Source organism: Delphinapterus leucas, chromosome 17 (genome assembly GCF_059928025.1).
Source record: "Delphinapterus leucas isolate spDelLeu-1000000601 "Yukka" chromosome 17, BTC_Dleu_Yukka2, whole genome shotgun sequence".
NCBI lineage: Eukaryota > Metazoa > Chordata > Mammalia > Artiodactyla > Monodontidae > Delphinapterus > Delphinapterus leucas.
In genome coordinates, this window is record NC_143145.1 from 58,050,846 (window position 1) to 58,069,783 (window position 18,938).

Below are 18,938 nucleotides of genomic sequence, written 5' to 3' on the forward strand. Positions count from 1 at the left end.
AAATAGTATGTGAATGAGTGTGGCTGTGCTCCAATGAAACTGTGCTTACTGACACTGAAATGTGAATTTAATAAAATGTTCATGTGTTGCAACATATTGTCCCTATTTTGATGTTTTTCCTCCATTTTAAAATGTAAAACCATTCGTAGCTCACGGGCTGTACAAAAATAAGCAGCGGGCTGAATCTGGCCTGTAGGCTGTAGTTTGCCGATTTCTTCTCTAAGACAATCAGATGAGAACTTTTAACATGAATGTTTCCAGAATTCTGAATTATTTCCTTCCATCAATAGCTCATTTTTGTGCATTTATCATAGTCCTTACCACTTTCTGTCAAAAATGATCATTTCATATGAATACGTCTATCTCAAATGACTGTCCTCTTTACAAGAAAGTACTTCCCTGGAGGCCTCACAGAGCCTAGGTGTTCAAACTATTTCAGTTGAATGAAACTGAGTAGTGGGGCAAGTAAGGTTGATGAATGAAACAAGTCTATCATGGAGCATCATCTACACAATGCTGGCTTTGTTCTGGGAGAGGGCTATGAGTTTTGTTGCAGATGATTTGTAATTATTTTTGTGGGCTCTCATTTTCTTCTCCCTAATTATATTTGTTAACTTGTTGAATTGCTTCCAAGACCGTTCTTTGAGGACTGAAGCTGTATAAAGGACTCCGCATTGCTGAGTCTCAACAGGAAAGCTAAGGTTTCCAAAAAAATGTTTCTTTATTTATGATTTTATTCATCTTTAAGGTTTTTAGAAAAACTGGAAGTATGAGATTGGGATGAATTTTTAAAGATTAGAAATCTTGAAGCTATTTGGTTCATAGAGAATTAGAAAAACGTCTTTTAGAAAATTACGTGCTTCCTTCTTTTGTCTTAGTAATACCTTATGCTTTCATGTTTTGTATTTCACTAACTCTGTACAAAATCCTGTGAAGTAGGCTGAACAGGAGTAGAGTTAAGACTCTTCAAGGTACAAGTGGTTAAAAAAAATAACCCAACACGGGGCTTCCCTGGTGGCACAGTGGTTGAGAGTCCGCCTGCTGATGCAGGGGACGCGGGTTCGTGCCCCGGTCCAGGAAGATCCCACATGCCACAGAGCGGCTAGGCCCGTGAGCCGTGGCCGCTGAGCCTGTGCGTCCGGAGCCTGTGCTCTGCAGTGGGAGGCCACAACAGTGAGAGGCCCGCATACCTAAAAATAAATAAATAACCCAACAGGGACTTCCCTGGCAGTCCAGTGGTTAGGACTTTGCCTTCCAATGCAGGGGGTGTAGGTTTGATCCCTGGTTGGGGAATTAAGATCCTACAGGCCTCGCAGCCAAAAAACCAAAACATAAAACAGAAGCAATATTGTAATAAATTCAATAAAGACTTTAAAAATGGTCCACACCAAAAAAAAAAAAAAACAACAAAAAAGTAAATAACCCAATAAAAAAAAAAAGCAATGTTTTCATTCAGATAACTGAGAAGACAGGGATGGATCTTTCTTCCATCTATAGCTGAATCCAAGGACTCCAATGATATCACCAAGGTCCTGTGTTCTGTTGTTCAGCTCTGTGTTCTTTTGCATTGCTCTTATTCTCTCCCACTGCAGTCAGGCTTCCCTCAAGTTGCTGGAGGAGACGAAAACTAGCAGCCTCAATTTCACATCATCCCAGCACAAGGATACTAAAAGCAAGAAGTGTCTCCACTAGCTCTGGCTGGAAAATCTTCAGACGAGGACTGTAATTATTCATTCAACCAGGATCACTTAATGGGAGAAGAGTGGTTCCCCAGAGAGGAACGCTGAGCAGATAATGAATGTTCTCTGAAGTGGGTAGTTACTGAGCGGCCATCTACATATGGGAAAGGGAGGCACAGAGAAATGAAGTAACTTTTCCACAGTCACACTGTTGGTAGGTAACAGAAGTAAACAGAAATCATGCCTTCTCACTCATACCTCATACAGTGCCTCTGCCCTTGCCTGTATAACCATGTTATTTCCATGGTGTAAGTATCTCTATCTCACCATTTCCAAATGAAAGCTAGGCCCGTAAGTTTTCATAAAGACTATAATGTCATTCCATTGCATCTATTTCTTTGTCTTCTGCATATACATCAATAACTTCACATTCAAGGAACCATAATTATATTCACCTTTTAGCTTCAGTATTCCTGGATAACTGGCCTTGTGAAAGAATCTAATGGTTTTCTGTCGCTTTGATGTTACTTTGGTCTTGCCACCACACATTATGGGCATTTTATAATGCATTTTAAGGTGTTTTTAAAAGTCACTCTTTAGAAAAAATACAGAATTTTAATAAAATTACATTGACAAGTAATTATTCCTCATTCCTTAACGTATTCCCTAATTTTTTGTGATGGACATAAACAATAAAGTGATTTACTGTAAAAGTGGTTCATCTTTCTATAAGCAGGCAAGTGGCTGATTTGGCGGGAAGAGGACTTGACTGACGGCCAGCCCACGTGGATTCTAGTTTGGCTTTGTCAATTACTAGTTGTGTGGATACCGAAAATGGCTTAGACTCTGAGCCTCAGCATTCTCATTTGCAAAAGGGGAATGGTACTTTGGCCTTATTTTGATATTTAGAGCAGAACTCATGTACCGTTACAAAAATGATACAAAAATGTCAGTACTTCTACATTTGTTTAAAAGCTAGCTTTCCCTAAGACTGTAACAAAATAAGGAGAGAACATGTGAAAACTGTTACCTCAGTGGAAAGATCGTCTTGGAAGAAGTGATTCGATTTTCTAGAAAACTCAACCCAGAACACCTTAACTGGGAAATATACACACACAGACATAAAACTGGAAGGCAAAAATGTTTCTTCTAAGATTTTGTAAAGTTCCCTGATTCTTGTTTTACAACTTATTGATATTTTCTTGTGCCTCTGCTGTGCTGTCAGAAATTCTCATTTTGAAGCAAGGAAACTTCAATGAGAAAAGCATTTCAACTTTTGGCTCACTACAAAATTTCCCTTGGGAAATTATAGTTCTAGATCTGTTCCAGACATTAGGTTCTTTGTTGCTCCAACCAAACCCGGGACGCCACCCAGAGGTGCGCAGCGCCACCTCCTGGGAGCGCGGACAGAGCCAGCCAGCAGTAAGCGGCTGAGAGCCGAACACCTGTGTTACAGTCTGTGTGGCTCTGGTGACTCAGACACTTCGGGTGGTTTCTGTACACATACCCCTGCGAGGAACTCCAGACTTAGCCGCGTCTTCGACGCCTCAGCTGAGTAGAGGTTCTTAACCCAGCGAACGGCAAGGCATGTTAACAGTGAGGGTCCTGTGTTTAGGGAAGGGTGCTCCACAGCTGAGACGGTTCTGTGGGCAGGGCTACGTTAGGTGGGTGGGAAACCAGCCAGTGAGCGGAACGACGCTCGGTGGGCGGAATGACGCTCGATGGGCGGGGCTTATCTCCGTCTGCAGACCAAGCTCACGGGGCAGGTCTCCGCCCTGTGGGCGGAGCTTATCTCGGTGGGCGGAAACTACGACCTGAGAGCGGACCCTTGACTGGCTCCCTCATTCCGGAACTTCCTGGATCCTGCGGGTGCAGATGGCGTTACCTGGAGCTTAAACCCCTACACGAGGGTATCGGAGGACTGGTGAGAGATTAATTAAAAAATTTTCCGGCTCGCTGGCGTGGAGTTTCCGAGGGTTGAGACAGGATTGGTCGTCCGCGGGCTGCTGCCGTCTGGAGGCTCCGTTCCGTCGTCGCTTGCTGCCTTAGGCAGCCCTACTCGGCCGCAGGCCTGCTGGCTCAGGCCTGAAACCCCCATGCCTGCTGGGCCTTCAGCCCACGGCAGGGTACCAGTTTTGGGTTGTTATGTTGTCACCAGTTTCCACGTGGTTGTTAGAGAAAATCCCTATCCCACTACCCCCCCAGCTAGGCTCTCACCTTCTCCACGAACCTTCCTCAAGTCCCCAACTGTATTGGATGCTTCCTTTTTGTGACTCCACTCGTATGCTGTCAGTTACATCACCTATCTTTATGTTTCTTGTGTTTGTATATGTTTTATATGTATGTATATAGGTTCTGTACCACACTTGGTACATAGTAATTGATTAATGAATACTAGACGAATGGTTGGATTTTGGTTACTTATTGGAAGGATTTTAGATTATTTAATTTGGGGGTGGTTTATGTGTATTTTCTGCTTCTATAATAATCATGTATTTTCTACTGTGTTTATTTATTTATTTTTTTTTAGAAGGAGTTCTGTTGGGGTTCGGAAGCATTGCTGTCTCTGTTGTTCCTGAGGCTAGACATTGAAGGAGGAGAGATACAATGTGAGCAAAGGGAAGAAGGGAAGAATGTGCAAGGTGTCTTCAGAGAGTAATTAGTAGACTAGAGTCGGTATAGAGAAATAGCAGGAGATACCTTTGACAGATTTATGCTAGAGTCAGGTTTCCAGCAATATGTCAGGACAAAGAATATTGCTCCTTGTGGGTTGGAGGAGCCACTGAAGGATTTTAACATTGGGACGGTTCATTTCATACCACTACACAGGATAGACTTGAATGCATGTGGCTTAAGCCAGGGGTTGACAGTCTTTCCGTAAAGGGCCAAATAGTAAATATTTAGGCTTTGCGAGTCACAGTTGTCGCAGGAAAGCAGCCACAGACAAAACATACATAATTGAATGGACATAGCTGCGTTCTAATAAAACGTCATTTACAAAGACAGGTTCCTGACCTGATTTGGTCCATGGGTATAGTTTGTCCCAACCCAGAGTCTAACCAAATAGTCCTAGGGACTAAAGCAGTAACCCAGTCCTGAACTAGGCAGTACTAAATCATGTTTTTGTACTGCATTTTTATTTATATATGAGAGACCACATCACATAATGAGAGCTCAGGATCTAGTCTGCTTGGCTTTGAATCTTGGCATTCTCTGACTACTAATAGTGCAACAATGGGCAGATTAGCTTCTCTTTGCATCAGATTTTTTTTTTTAAATCTGTAAAATGAGGATAAAATAGTACCTCCTACAAAGTGTTGTTGTAAGGAGTAAATTAGTTAAAACACATAAAATGTTAGCATAGTGCTGTACATGTAGTAAAAGCTTAATAAATCTTAACTACTAATATTTTTTAAATTGTTCCTCACGTGCATTGTTAAAGACAGGTTTGAGAGATGTTTCTCAAGTAGAATTTATAGGCTTAGTGTGTTTAGCTTTAAAACAAAGATAATACCTACAGTTTTTAGGCAAGAACCATTCACATAGAGGTGATGTGGAAGTCATGAAAGTAATTTAACGTGGGGGTTAGGAGGTGTAAGATTAAGTACTGGTTTTGAGGAGGTGCACATAGGAGTGAAAATGGGGCAAGTAAAAAGGAATGAAAGAAGGAGGGAGAAGGGAGTCAGTCCTAGAGTATGAAAGAAACTGGAATGGAATAGCAGTATGTAAACTAGCAGAAGGATGGATGGTGGTGGTTAGCATTGTCAGATGCTGCAGAGAGCTGAAAAAAAACAATTGTTGTGTTGAGAATATTAATTAATCTAACTGGCAGAAACTAATGTGGAGCCTCTTATGGGTCAGGTGCTGGAGATGCAGAAAAGAATTAGCTACACACTCTGCACTGAAACAGAAAAATCTAGTAGGACCAAAAGGACATGGAGATAATTTTTATACAAGCAGCAATTTTAAAAATAATCAGAAGGTGGAACTTCTTAGATTTAATTGGTACCTTTACTTCCAAAAACTGAAATTGCTTTACAGTTCATGAACATGGGCAACTTAATTGAGCTCCTTTTCTTTCTTTCCTAGACAATGGCCAAGAACAAACTAAGAGGACAGAAGTCCAGGAATGTATTCCACATAGCCAGCCAAAAAAGCTTCAAGGTTAAAAATAAAGCAAAACCAGTTACCACTAATCTGAAGAAGGTTAGTATCACTTATGCACTCTGACTTTATTGTTTACAAGCAAAGCATAATTGTAAAGCTACTGAAAAACTGAATGCTAATATTTAAAACAGGTTCTTAGCCTTTCCTACAAAAGCATGATGATTTTAAACATTTGTTTTAAAAAAGAAAAAAAGATGAAGAAAAATAACCTCCCTTTCTTGAATTCAAATGTGCAAAAAGAAGAAAGCATTTTAACTGCAAATGTATGAGGCTCCAAGTAACAGTTTTAATAGTTTTCTCAGAGCATAGAAATCATAAAAAAACATGGTATGGAAAAGTTATCTCTAAACTCATATATTCAAGAAGCTTTCAACAGAGTCAAGACATGGAATGTCAGTCAACACCCATTCTTTTTCTCCTCAGTAATTCTTATTTCTCTGAAGATATCTAGAACTCAGATAAAAACCTAAAAATAGAAGATAAAATATTTTGTTTCTTAAAATACAAAATTTGAAAAGAAAGGAGTTACTTTATTTCAAAATATTTGGGGAATGGGAAATTTCTTCAAGATTAAGTAGACTCCTTAAGAAGATTATTCAAGAAAATGTTTTCAAGCTTAAGTAATAGGTGGAATCACCTCTAGAGGACTTAGTAATTATCATAATGGTCCATAGAAATGTAACATTTTATCTTTCAGTCTTCATGAACTAGCTGAGTTAAACTTTTTGGTGGAGCAATTTCATGACTTTGGAAATGCTAAAAAGGAATAAAGCTGGGTGATATGACTGGGGTTTGGGGGTGACAGTCTTAGATAGAACTGTCTTCAGGGTTGACATTGAAGCCAAGACCTGCCTGATAGGAGCCAGTGATGCAAACTGCTGGGAAGTGTTGGGAGCAGCATGTTCTAGGCAGAAAGTATAGTGAGTGCAAAGACCCCCAGCTGGGTGAAGGCTTGGTATATTTGAGGAAAATTATTTTGTTTGGATAGGAAGTCCTAGAAGCTTTATGGATGCTAATGGAAAAGATCTGTGGGTAGACAGCCTGGTTGGAGAAAGTATCGAACACTTTTCTGAGAAAGCAGCCTTAGGGGGAGGTCGTACAATCACCAGGTACTATATAAATGGTAAATTGAAGTTGGTGGCCATGAACTTAAAGTGAAGCCAGTCAGCCAGCTATGATTTTCTAGAGCTTCAGTTTTGGGCTCCAAAAGGCTGATACTTGAGTTTAACTAGGTTACCAGGCAAGTCTGATTGAGGGAGAGAAGAGAAGTAGAGTTAGGGTGTGAAGGAGTGACTGATTAGTGGTCATGGAATCTGTGCAGGCTAAAGGAATAAGTGGGGGTATGAAAATGTGAACAATAGTGAACTTGGTGGGAAAAGATTTCAGTGAGATTTAAGAATTATTAATAAAATTAAGTGAATAGAAGGATAGGAGGTGGTGCGGTAACAGGTAACGATGCAGCCTAAGGTAATGCATGGGAGTGATGGCAAGGTAGGTCGTGGAAAAGACCCCTGGAGATGAGGACCTGAAGAGATTAAGAAGCCATAGGATAGGTTTTTGTTGTAGCCACTAAACAGCGACGCCAGGCGTGAGAGGGGTCAGTGAGCCATGGTTTGAGATCTTTCACGAAGGAGCAAGTAATCATGGTGTTGATAGGTGACAGTAATGAGGAGAGGGGTGTCAGAATGTCCTGATGTATAAGATGCAAAAGAGCCAAAAGTTTTGAAGGAGAAATGGTTGGGGAGCAGCTGTGAAGAACAAGAATACCACCCCCACCTTTCAGATTCAAGCGAGGACAGCTACAGGGGCCGCTGTCCTCAGGAGACTGCCAGGCACTTCTATCAAGGAAGGATTCAGAGACGTACTGTTAGAAGGACACTGGAAGCATGCTATCCAGGTTCCTCATTTTACAGATGAGAGACGATAGCACCGTAGCTTAGAAAGATAGTGGTCACATATTTTGGCCTGCTTATTCCAGGAAAGTCAAGGTATGAGGTATATCCACATAATTCGTATTTTTTAAAAAACAGAACCTTTTGTCTAAAATGTCCCAATAAGACTAAGAATTTTAGTGTAAATTGTCTCCATAAATTGGTAGGATTGATAAGAGTTTATAGGTTTGGGGGGTAACAAGATTAAATTAAGGTTGCCTATATTTTTATCCTTAATGGTTGTGAGATCATGGATTAATGCTCTTTTTCTTTTTTTAAAAGATAAACATCATGAATGATGAAAAAGTTAACAGCGTGAATAAAGCTTTTGTAGATATGCAAAAGGTACTTGTACAGTTCGTAAAAGGCCTTTCTCTTGAACCTCTGCAGAAACAGCTGGTGAGTGGAAATCACTTCCTTTTGTTCTGGCTAATAAACTGCAAATTTTCAAAGCCTGTATTGATTGTAATTTTTAGTATTTGGCTCTGTAGTATGTATAGCTTATTCAGACTTTAAAACATTGAGTCTAAAATATGGGAATTTATTGTTCTATTTCCAAAAGTACAACTAGAAGAAATTATATTGAATAATAGATATGTCAGTAGATTATGTCATTTTTGTTTGCTATTGTCATCTGAATTTTTAAATGTAATTTTCTCTCCAGATTCCTCAGCAGTGTCATGAAAACGAACCAGTTAATGTTGATGAAGCTACAAGATTAATGGCTCAGTTGTAATACACTGGTGATGCATCAAATTCTCCAAAAAGACCAATAAATTAAATGTTTTATACAATTTTATTTTTAAAAATCTTGTTAATGTACAGGCATTGGCACATTTTAAAAACAAACTACATAAACAGATCTTTCCTATAACCTAGGAAAGTGGAATGTCAGAAGTCAACAAAATGTGATAAACTTAAAGTGCTAAAACAGAAGGCACTTCACAAAATCTGTTCACTGAAACAGTTAATATATCCTAGTTTACACCCTTCACTTTATAAGTGGCAGTGAATGTCTGGATCGGAGGATACACAGAAATATGGACAGTCTCGTGGCAGTAAAAATGTAAGACAAACAAATGATGAGCCCTTGGCCAAATTTTTTGTTTTTGATGACCTTAAGTCTACTTTAACTTTCTTCGCATATAAGGAAAAAAACAGAAGGTTCAGAATGGGAGGAAAAGTTGAAATTCCAGAATGTAATTACTTGAGGGTAGGGAGTTGGTAGACATGAAATCACTTTTTCCCCTGAAGCAATCAGAATCCTTTGTTCTTATGGTTGAAGTTTTGTGAAGTAAAAAAGAAAGTATTAGGGAAGAACATTTCAGAATCAGTGAACTAAAAAGATGTTACATTCATTATTTTAAATACTTAGGTTAAGACGTCTAAAATGTTACACAGTTAGAGGTAGATAACAGTCCCAGGTTTCCATGGAATCTAATAATTTAGTATCTGGACATCAAACAGATCACAAACTCCTTCATTATCATCTAAATTAAAGTTGTAGTCATCTGCCGGGGTCGGAGAAAGCCGTAAAAGCGGAAACACTGCAAGCAAAAAATAAATTCAGTGTTAAAGATGGTTTCTACATACAGGTAATGATGTCTAACATAAAATACTATCAAAAACATCAAGCCAAATTATGTTTCCCATGTTATACAGCAATTTTTAAAAAATATGTAATAGGAAATGTAATGATCAAATTAATGACATATTTTGTGTATATTTTGAAAGATTCTTTCTTAAAGACATTTTATGCATTGATTATAGGTGTTAGCTTGAGAAACAAGTTAGTTTTTGTTGGTTGAACTTGTCACTAAAATTTATGATTCAGAAACACTGCTCAAAGTATTTTCTCTGATCTGCTAAATAAGCTACCACTTCGAAAACAGAGAAAGGAACTAGACATAAATTAATAAATATGCTGAAATTCTCTGCTTTTACAGAAGTGTTTGATAAATGTCTAAGTGGTTACTGTGCCATTGGCTAATTTAACAGCTGCTACTTCCTAGGTCTCGGCTATACATATTTGTTAGGAACCAGGACTCTGAATCCAAGAACTTTTAGAAAGGTGAGGCCCAGAGAGTAATTGTTAAAGTAACTACCATATTGTAGCTAGTTGATTTTTTTTTTTTTGCGGTACGTGGGCCTCTCACTGTTGTGGCCTCTCCCGTTGTGGAGCACAGGCTCCGGACGCACAGGCTCAGCGTCCATGGCTCACGGGCCTAGTCACTCCACGGCATGTGGGATCTTCCCGGATAGGGGCACGAACCTGTGTCCCCTGCATCGGCAGGTGGACTCTCAACCACTGCACCACCAGGGATAGCTAGTTGATTTTTAAGAATTACTTCAGATTAGACGATGATGTGGCTAATCTTAGTAATACTGACTTCACATTGGCAGCTTGAAGTTGGCCATGGTAGGAGTATTTACAAAACTGTTTTCAGATTTCCTGTTGACTCAGATACACTGTTTTACTCTTCTTGGCCAAATTCTTCAGGTGTAAAAAGGGCTAGTATGCCAACAATTTAGAACTTTATTCAGTAAAAATGATGAGTATCCCCTTATGAATTCTTTTTCCTCAAAATGCAGGCAAAAAAATCTGAAGGATGCCTATAACTTACTATGAATCATCATAGTACATTAAGCAGTTAAAAAATATAGGTTCTTCATTTCTTTTAAATCATGTGCCACTCATAAATTCTAGAAAAGCATTATTGATGTATAAGGCTATATTTATTAAATTTTTTAACTACTTACCATCAGAAGACATTAACTCATCAATGATATCTCCACTAATAGATCCCGCTGGAAAAAGAAATGTGATAAAGCTTTTTTTACACTTCTCTTTATATATTTTAACAGCAAAAAGGCAGTTACATTTAAACAGCATATATTTAAACAGTATATATTAAGCACAGTTATATTTAACATCAGCATCTTGATTAAAAGTATGAAATTAGGGCTTCCCTGGTGGCGCAGTGGTTGAGAGTCTGCCTGCCGATGCAGGAGACACGGGTTCGTGCCCCGGTCCGGGAAGATCCCACATGCCACAGAGCGGCTGGGCCCGTGAGCCATGGCCGCTGAGCCTGCACGTCCGGAGCCTGTGCTCCGCAACGGGAGAGGCCACAACAGTGAGAGGCCCGTGTACCGCAAAAAAAAAAAAAAAAAAAGTACGAAATTAAAGTACTAGAACTTTATGGAAACAGAATTTTCATGACAACTAATCTGTACCTGGCATTACTTTTAAACTTCTGAACTCAAGATGTAGCCCCAAAAACTCATTGTTTTCCCAAAACTGACTCCTCAGTTTTTAAAGTCAGTGTTATCATAATTCTCCCTATGACTCAACCTTAAAAGTGCAACATCACTTTACAGTCCTCCTGTTAACTTTATCTTCATATCTCACACATCAAAGGTTACTTATTTTGCCTAAAGAGTATTTCTCAAATCTTCCTTATTTCTCTTTCCAGTCCCATTGTCATCACCCCATTTTAGCCTCAATATTCTCTCACAGTCGCATAACTGCACACATCTTATCTTCTGTCTTCATTGCCTCTAATGCCTTCTTCCCAGGGCCAGAAGTGTCTTCTTCCCTAATGACGTTACTTCTGTGTTCACCAGTATACAGTTCTAAACGTGCCACTTCCCTGGTCACAAATCTTCATTGGTTTATAGGTCAAAGTCCTAACTCAGTCTGATATTCAAGGCCCTCTCTAATCTGGCCCCAAATTGTTTTCTTTACTATTTCCAAATACAAAATCATGTACAGAAATGAAATGCTCAAAAGTTTCTTTAATGCTTTGTGAAGGCCAATGTACTAATTGTGTCTGAGCTAAACCATAAGCCTGCCTACTTTATTCTTCCCAATTTGATTATAAGCTTTTGAAAGATGACACTTTCTGTTGTGCATCCCTATGGCCTATGGTGTGGAAATACTTAAGAGGGGAAGGATATGGGCAACAAGAAGCTGAAAAATATTCTGTGTCCAGTTAGATCTTTTTAGCCTCACTCTTACCTATTGTGAACTCAAAGAGTAGACCACATCCCAAAAGGATAAAGGTAAAAATAAACAAATTGGAATATATACAATATAGTTATTTTAAATTATCTGCAATACTACGTCTAGATTGCATGGCAGTCATTCATTCAGCAACCATGGGTCCTTTATTTGCAACCACTAAGGAGTTGGTAAATACCTAGCCATGTAATAACCAAGGGAAAGGACTGGATGCTGAGGAAATTTTATAAATTTAAGAAATGTGGCCCCTATTCCTGATGCCCAGTTTTTAGCTATTTATCATTTCACAGATCAAATAACTTAGGAAGGCAAGATTTCCTAAATAATTGGAGTTGAGACCACTTATCAACTCTATAAAACTAAGCTTTCCAAATAAAAAGTATAATAATAGAGAATACAGAGAAACAGGAGACATAAGTCACTATAGTTGTCCCTAGTATGATTTTTATTAAACATAGAACAAATTTCAATTATATATACTAGAGTTACTAAGAGATAAAAGAACCTTACAAAGTAAATCTCAGATAAAAAGCTGACATGTAAATAGTAAAAGGGGGGTGGGGGAACAAATCTGGTTTAATTCCAAAAATGGAATCCTAAGGAAAACTGCAAATATATATATTTACACAGTCTATGAAACAACTAGTAGTAGTATAATTAAAGACAGGATCTGTTTTTTAAATTTTCCTCATAATACATATTCCAGTGCTGGGCACACAGAAGACACAAAATTAATACTTGTTGATCAGGTTTACTATTTTGCCTCCTATACTAGATAATAAAATAACATCACAATTGAGAAATTCAGAAGAGCTCTCCAACTTGTTCAACACAGTATTCATATTTTCCCCTCTACTTTTTAAAACAAAGGCTCTGAACCCACCTGAAGATAAGTCTGTGGCTGGAGTCTGCTGAAGATTCTGGCTTCTTTCGGAGACATGTTGCTCAGGCAGGTTCTGAGTTGCCATGTTGGATTTCTGTGGAGGCACTGGAGTCGAGGGCTGAGAGGAAGGCTGTGTGAGGTCATCAGGTGGGGGAACAGGAAAAACCACTGGCTTAGAGGAGCTGGACTCTTTATTTATAAGCAGCACGTGGATAGGTCCTGAATGACTCTTTAGATTGATCTGGTATTTCTTTTGTCCATTCTGACCCTTTGAAGTTAGTGGGCACAAACAAATGAATAAAGGTCAACATTTCTAGGTAAGCTGAAACATTAAAAATAAGACAGGCAAAGCTATAGGGACTAACTACGACAAAATTAAGTCGCTAAGTCAAAACATAGAGACCAAGAGTAGAATGGGATATTGAGTGCTATAAACCACTTGCCCCTAAAAGTAAGCTTTTCTTAAATACTGGGCATCAAAAACTCCCAGTTGTAGAATTCTGGAAACCATCTATTTGTGTGTAATTATACATGTCAGTGTGCAGCAGCGCTCCAAGCGTCCTCCACATGTATGGAACCCCGTCCCCTGGCATCAGCCGCCATGGATGTGGTCATCTGAATGTGCGTTCTTAAACGGCAGCTATTTCACAGGTCGAAACTTTTTTTCATTCAGCAAAGCACAAAGACAACTGAGTTTTCCTACAGAGATATAAATGTAAAGTCCCTCCATTTCAAAAAGGTAATTTGTATCCCGAGGCTTCAGAAACCAGAAATACAAAGTTCTAGAATAGCTGGGAGAAGAGAGGGAGGTGATAACAGTAATTTTTTCTACCTCTTTTTTGATTGTTATAGTTTTCAAATCAGTTTGTTTCAGGAAATTTGAATCTGAAAACTAAAATCATGAAATTTGTGTTAGCATAGAGTCAATAAATATCTCTGACTCAATAAGCCAGAAAATGTTTTTTAAAAGACCTAATTTAAAGCAATATATTATTGTTGATATTTAAAGTGAACTTTTTCCTTAGGATTGTTATATTGGTTATAGATATAGTCAAACTGATCTTTTAAGATTATTGACTATATCATTACTCATTCCTTGATGTCTTCTAGCTCAAATAAAACCAAATTTTAAGAAAAGTAAAATGTTAAATGATTCATTCAGTCACTTCCATAATTTTACCAAAGTACTGAAGACATCTAAATTCAGATATCAGTACTTTCAAACAGACGCCTTAAAAGCAGTAACTTGAAAGTGTTTGCAATTAGCTCATGTTCAGCTAAAGAAAATATATTTGTCCCTCTTGGAACAGTAGATCCATTTTAACAAAAGTTATCCTACATACATACCATTTCTGGAATAGGTACCTCCAGCTGTGTACCAGAAGGTGCTTGAATGGCCAAAAGTGTATCACCTGGTCAAAAAAATTAAGAAATAAAGATTTTTACATTTTAGAAAATACTACTGACCCTGTAATACAGTGGCCAAGAGTGTGGGTTGGCCAAGAGTGTGGGCTGTGGAGTCAGAATGCTTGGATTTGAATCCCAAGCTAGGTAACCTTGGGCTTTGGTTCTTAATTCTGTAAAATGGAGGCAATATAACTTACTGCATAGGGTTTTTTTTGAGGATTAAATGAGGCAATATATGTGTTAGACCTTAGAACAGGTTAAATGTGTTAGCTCTATTCTCATAAACAAATTGCTTTCACCCAATCTCATGTCAAGTCTGAGATTCTTGAAACCTTTTAGCCTTAGTTAAATAACACTGTTTAGTTGAAGTATTTATACTACTTAAATGACTGGACATACTAGAGATTAGGTATGATACAGTGAAATCTTAAGCTTAAGTGAACTTACTTTTGAAGCCAAATTCTACAGCAGTCTCTGCTGAGTTGAAGATTAAAAATACTTCCCCAAACTTTCTTTGAAAACTTGGGAAATATGGTGGCAAAGTAGAGCAATAAGCCCACATATATTACCAACGTAGTCTTAGATGAAAGTCAGATTCCACTTGGCAAGGTGTTCGGCAGGTTATTTTTTGTATGTGCATGATACAAGACTGTCCTTTTTTAATAGGTCATGCACAATTAAATATAAATCTGTATGCAAAATTTCATTTTACTTGTATTATATATATTATGGAAATACAGCCCCCACCCCCCATTTTAGTTACTAATATATTGTCATCTTAAGGGGAAAACATGGAGGCTGGGGATGGAATAGGGTGAGGAATAATTTTCCTGATAATAAAATGGATAAACCTTACTCTGTCCTCATGCTTTCTTTGGGTCCCATTTGTGACCAGCACACTTGCTACATATATTTTCATAAACAGTGCCAATGAGAACCGTGTTCTAGTTCAAGTGTAGTCACTGACTCTGTGATTCTGTGACTTTGAGGCTGTTGCTTAATCGCTGACTTAGGTGCCTCTCCCACACATAGTTTATACCTACTGATGTGGGCAATGAAGTGAAAGCTGGGAAAAGCAGTTATTGTCATGGAAACAGAAATGAAAGCAGCCTATCAACACATAGCACTGTAGAGTGAAACCCAAAAATGTCCACAAGTCCTGAAAATAATGACTTAGGGTGAGTGCATGGAGAATTTTGAATCACGTTACACTAAATAGGTTGATTACAGGAAGAATGTAAGAAAAAATTTACTAACAGTACTTACCATTAAAGCAATTACAGATGTCTTCATGAGTTACATAGGAAAATGTACTGTCATAGAGTTAAGGAAACAACATTTTTATCAAGGTCTAGACATTTAAATTAAGATAATAAATCTGAAGGCCAAAATAAAATGACCAAATGCATGAAGGGACTGTCACATATGGTCAGATGAAAAAGAACACAAGTCTTCAGTCTGAAAAGGCAAAGACAACCACATAAAGGTCCATAAGAGAAGTGTCCATCCTTTGCTCTAAGAAGAAGCCACTTTTGATTTCTCTGTCATTGAGAACTCTTGGGAGAGAGATGGAAAACACATTCCTCATGGAGACAGGAGCTTCAGGGGGAAGGATATTGATGGGAAAAAGGATGCTCTCAGTGGGAGTGAAGAGCAACTATACAAGCCTCTGCATCGAGAATCTTCTTGGGTCATGGTTTGGGGAATTGGGAGTGGCCACAATCTTGGAAAGCAGTGCAGCAAAGTGCATGATCAACTAGTTCAATGCTTTTTGAATCTTGGGGTTCCACAAGGCACAGTTGAAGACCCCCATTATTATCAAACTGTTAAGGAGTTCTGATCATAGAAAGGAAATAACAAATGAGATCATGGACTTGTTCACCAAAGACAAGACAACATCAAAAATAAATTGTATACATTAGTCAAAAGTTCATAAGAGGTGGTACAAGATAAATGTAGTTAAAATGTTCCATATGACTACAGGTAAGTTCACAAATCAAGAGAATCACAGATATCTAAGAGAACACAATGACTATAAGAAACACATGGAGTATATCACTAATGATGTTTCCCCCCAGTACAACAGATACTCCAGCCTTGGAACCCCACCCTCCAGTAAATACGTCTTTGGGTTAATGTTAGGCGGAATGTATCCTGGACTGATTGCAGGCCTGTAATATTTCATTTTCAAACCAAAATTAATTTTTCAAAACTTTGAGAGCTGCTGAATTTTTACTACTTCAGAACACTGAATGATTTAAGTACAGAACAATGATTTAAGTATGTCTATGCACTTAACAATGACTTCCAAATTCATAGACCCCCTAAGCACACTTTAGCTAGCACGTTACGTCCTATCAGTGGGTAGACTGAATGTAGGTGAATTTGTTTTTCTCAGTGCAACACAGTAATGGTGCTAACTGATGCACTGTATAACTTAAAAAGGTAAAAATTTTAAAATATTAGTATAAATCAGAAGAATTATAAAATTAAAATGTTATATTCACTTGCAAAACTGAACTCTAAAAACACTAGAATAAAGTAACTGATCTTCAGACTGAAAGAATATGTAGATATTATGTATATGTATAGCGTATTTAAAAGGATATCTATTATTAATGGAGTCGTCCATCACATTTTTGATGCTTTGCTGTAGCCACAACTTCTGCTGATCAAGTTCTCTTTCCTTCAGTTCTAGATCTTCAATTTCGGCTTTAAGATATCTTAATCTATCTATGACTTCTTTAGTATTACAGCCAGCACCTACACCTCTTAAAAACATATGAGAATTAATATCCCCAGTATCAGACCCAGTTAAACATCACTTAATTTTTGTAGTAGTAAAACTCACTGAATATATTCAAGACAAAAATCTTTACACTCTTCTAAAAATCAAGCATTAAAATCCTTAGAAAATTTAAGCACCATATACCTCTGAATATGTTTGCTTAGACAATTTATTGCCAAGAACAACCAAAGTACACAAATTCTCAACATGTTCTAGTGTGCTTTTTGTCTTCTAGAAGGTCAGGCTGGTGACTGAGGCACCAGAGGATGTCAAAGTCAAATTGTCACACTGGAAGTCTCACTATATGGACTGAGATGCTGGTAAAACACATTATAACCTTTTAATATATTTTGGTGGGATTTTTGGCTAAGATAAACCAAAAAATTAAGGCTAAAGGGGACAAATTTGTGGAACAGAAAGTGTTTATCACACTCAAACATACAACAGTTAACAAATGACAACATGCATTTCAACTAACCATTATTTACAAAGTACATAATCCTGTGTATAAGACACAGTTCCTGTTTTCAAGGAGTTTGTATTAGGTGGGCAGATAAATACTTAAGCAGAGAGGAATTAATAATACAAAGCAGTATGCAGTGTGTACCAAATGAGTAGCTTGAGGGAGAAAGTAAGATCTGAATTTTAAGAGTGTAAATTAAACAGTGGAGTGAGCAAGGGGACATCCCCACATAGAAGTGACACATACAGAAGCCCAAACAGGTGTGTCCAGGGACACACGTGGGGCTGGTGTGACTAGAGTAGATGGCTGAAATAGAGGACTTCGGAGAGGCAAATGGTAGAAAGGTCAGATCTTACAGAGCACTGAGAAGAAAAAGGTTTTAGAACAGAGTACTGGTTTGTAACTTACTTCCATTGTATACTATTTTTGGACTTTTTTTCAATTAGGTCAATTCCTTCCAAGACATTGGTGATATCATAAATTCTTCTCTTTTGCCTCACTGCCAAAGTATCTGCAGCCTGTTTAAAAAAAAAAAAAGGAAAGAACAATGAAATAAATTACATTTCGTATTTTAAGGCCAAAAAGGCTTTGGTTATTAAGGTCACAGCATGAGAGCCCAATCCTAAATCTGACCCAGTCAGCTGCTTGGGTATGTGCAAATCAACCCTCAAACACTGAAAATACCAAAGAAATTATTCCATTTAAAAGCCAGCAGATGTTGGAATGGAAAAAATAAAATGAAGAGGTCGTGACACGAAGCCCACAAAAATTAAAGAACACAATAAGAATACTTCATATCACCTTATGGGCTAATCCTGAAAAGGCACTGCTAATTGTCACTTCCTATCTTATTTCTCCGTTCATAAACAGTCTTGTCTAAAATCAGCCTTAATTACTTTTTAAAACTTTGAAAAATTATATGTCAGCGGCTTTTAAATAATGAAGTCAAGATACTTGGGGGAAAATTCTGAATTATACACACACTGTAATACCTTGAAATACATAATCTGCATTTTTTAAACTCACAGTGAAAAGAGAGGAATGATCATGCCATCCCAGCACAAAGCATAAAATCTACAAGAAATCAAAATCTATAGCACAAGGTTTTGGTACTAGCAAACACAAAAGCTTGGTAGTTTCACTCACATTAGGTAAGACCAATGAAAATTAATTAATGCTATCATGTCATGAATGAATTGAGGAATGCTGGACAGTTCTTCTAACTAGTTCTCACTCACATTTCTGACATTTGTTCCCCAATAGTACAAACAGAACCTCTAAGACGAGGTTACCTTACAGCTCTTTTTTCAGAGTGGATTAGACAACAGACTATCTTGAATGTGCAGTCACATTTTAAGATTCATGGTAGTAATGAAAAAACACATTTATGTCCTTACTGACAATATTCAGTACATATGTACAAGATTTCGTTTCATATAGTTAGTTACCAACTACCCCAGGGCTTGTTTCCTTCCACAGGGGGCATATGCAACCAACAGCGACTGCTTGCTCCACAGGCATGTGGAACCTGTAAGTGAAATGTCAGTTCTATCAATCTAGTCGTTGTGTTACCAAAAATACCAGGTTACTGTTGTCCAA

The 18,938-nt window shown here is 38.0% G+C and overlaps 2 protein-coding genes across 5 annotated transcripts in view; one reads left to right on the forward strand and one right to left on the reverse strand.

The window, feature by feature from the left end:
• The first annotated feature begins 3,501 nt into the window (after positions 1 to 3,501).
• Positions 3,502 to 8,571, forward strand: RBIS (ribosomal biogenesis factor). Of its 2 annotated transcripts, XM_022555014.3 has the most exons (5): positions 3,512 to 3,603; positions 4,210 to 4,288; positions 5,769 to 5,885; positions 8,060 to 8,176; positions 8,442 to 8,571. In XM_022555014.3, the coding sequence occupies exons 3-5, from the start codon at positions 5,772 to 5,774 to the stop codon at positions 8,511 to 8,513; spliced, it is 303 nt and encodes a 100-aa protein (XP_022410722.1). In that variant the 5' UTR covers positions 3,512 to 3,603; positions 4,210 to 4,288; positions 5,769 to 5,771; the 3' UTR covers positions 8,514 to 8,571. The 2 variants fall into 2 exon arrangements, with proteins under 2 accessions (XP_022410725.1, XP_022410722.1); XM_022555017.2 differs by lacking the exon at positions 4,210 to 4,288 and having other exon boundaries at positions 3,502 to 3,603.
• Positions 8,533 to 18,938, reverse strand: part of E2F5 (E2F transcription factor 5) — a 28,893-nt gene continuing 18,487 nt past the window's right edge. The window contains exons 2-9 of one of the 3 annotated variants that reach the window (XM_089899005.1): positions 17,748 to 17,857; positions 16,696 to 16,859; positions 15,355 to 15,396; positions 14,029 to 14,093; positions 13,514 to 13,573; positions 12,682 to 12,949; positions 10,538 to 10,585; positions 8,533 to 9,324 (exon numbers count right to left, since the gene is read on the reverse strand). In XM_089899005.1, the coding sequence (XP_089755131.1) occupies positions 9,215 to 9,324; positions 10,538 to 10,585; positions 12,682 to 12,949; positions 13,514 to 13,573; positions 14,029 to 14,093; positions 15,355 to 15,396; positions 16,696 to 16,859; positions 17,748 to 17,857 (867 nt within the window). In that variant the 3' untranslated portion in view covers positions 8,533 to 9,214. The remainder of the gene's footprint in view (positions 9,325 to 10,537; positions 10,586 to 12,681; positions 12,950 to 13,513; positions 13,574 to 14,028; positions 14,094 to 15,354; positions 15,397 to 16,695; positions 16,860 to 17,747; positions 17,858 to 18,938) is intronic. The other 2 variants (XM_089899006.1, XM_089899007.1) reach the window with 2 other exon arrangements.